The 1,300-nt window shown below is 65.1% G+C and overlaps 1 protein-coding gene across 1 annotated transcript in view; it reads right to left on the minus strand.

Annotated features, from left to right (window-relative positions):
- DNAH17 (dynein axonemal heavy chain 17) overlaps window positions 1-1,300 on the minus strand; it is a 140,822-nt gene that overhangs the window by 18,064 nt on the left and 121,458 nt on the right. The window contains exon 75 of the mRNA XM_023531633.1: window positions 535-662. Within this exon, the coding sequence (XP_023387401.1) occupies window positions 535-662 (128 nt within the window). The remainder of the gene's footprint in view (window positions 1-534; window positions 663-1,300) is intronic.

The following is a 1,300-nucleotide window of genomic DNA, read 5'->3' on the forward strand; positions in this document are numbered from 1 at the left end:
GACCCCAGCCTCACGGTGTGTCCTTCCCGCCCTCCGCCCTCCGCCCTCCGCCAGCCCGGCATACGGCGGAGATGACGCGGTCCCCACCCCTCCCGAGAGGCTCGAGTCAAAAAGCAATGCCTCGAAGCTGAGGACGCCACATGGGGTCAGGTGACGCCCGTGGACTGAGGTCGGCCACACCGCGGGGTCTGCGGGAGCTGGGTGGCCTGGAGGTGCTTGTGGGACAAGCCAGGCCCAGGACGGGCTGCGGGAGGCCGCAGGACCCAGGATGGGGTTGTGCTGGGATTCACCCAAAACGCGGAGAGGGCCCCTCCGGGCCGTGGGCTTGGGGAGGGGGAGGGGCGCTCCTGTCGCCAGTTTCAGTGTTTAAGATCGTACCCCCTCAGGGGTTCTCTGGCGTCCAGCCCGGGGTCTTCCTCACCTCTGAAGAACCCACGCTGTCACCCGGCTGCCCTGGACAGAGCTGAACTTGGCGTGCGGCCCCCGAGTCCCGTGGCCGGCTTTCTCGGCCGGGAGGCGCCGGCACCGCCGTACCTGCAGAATGACCCAGTGTCCGTTCTCTGCAGCCACGTCCAGCGCGTTCTCGGCCACCACCTCTTGTCCCTGTCCCAGGGACACGTTATGGAGTTTCCCATTGTCGATGGTGAATCCCAGTTTTTTCCCTGAAGGAAAGAAAGAAAGTGAGTGTGGGGGTGACTGAAGGACAGAGGTTGCGGCCCTGCGACCCACAGCTGGGCTTGCACTCCCTCCCCCGCAGAGCATCAAGTTCAGCGTTTTAAAAACCACCTTAAATATACAACTCGGAGATGCTTAATCCAATCACAAAGCGGTGCAACCACCTACCTGGTTCCAGAACGTTCCCGTCACCCCAGGGGGAAAGCCCGCACCCCTTAAACAGTAGCTCCGCGCCCCTGGCCCCCGGCCGCCACTCGCCCATCCGCTTTCTGCCTGTGTGGAGTTACTGAGTCCAGACCCGTCAGAGAGATGGAGTCACGTGCCGCGGGCCCTCGGGTCTGGCTCTTCCTGCTGGCATGGTGTTTCCGCGGCTCGCCCACGGGGTGGCAGTGCCGGGCTCACCCCTTTGCGTGGCCGGGTACTATTCCACCGCGTGGGTTTACTCCGCCGTGGCTGCCCACGCACCAGCTCACAGACGCTCAGCTGGCCCTACCCGTTGGCCACAGCAAATGAACACCCAGGAGTGGGGTGGCGGGGTGCCTGTGCCTTCGCGGACGCCCCCTTCTGCACTGGCGGCCCCACCCTACGTCCCCACTGGCGACACTCCGCGCTCCAGCTCCCACAC

The sequence above is a fragment of the Pteropus vampyrus genome, unplaced genomic scaffold (genome assembly GCF_000151845.1).
Source record: "Pteropus vampyrus isolate Shadow unplaced genomic scaffold, Pvam_2.0 Scaffold72, whole genome shotgun sequence".
Classification (NCBI taxonomy): Eukaryota; Metazoa; Chordata; class Mammalia; order Chiroptera; family Pteropodidae; genus Pteropus; species Pteropus vampyrus.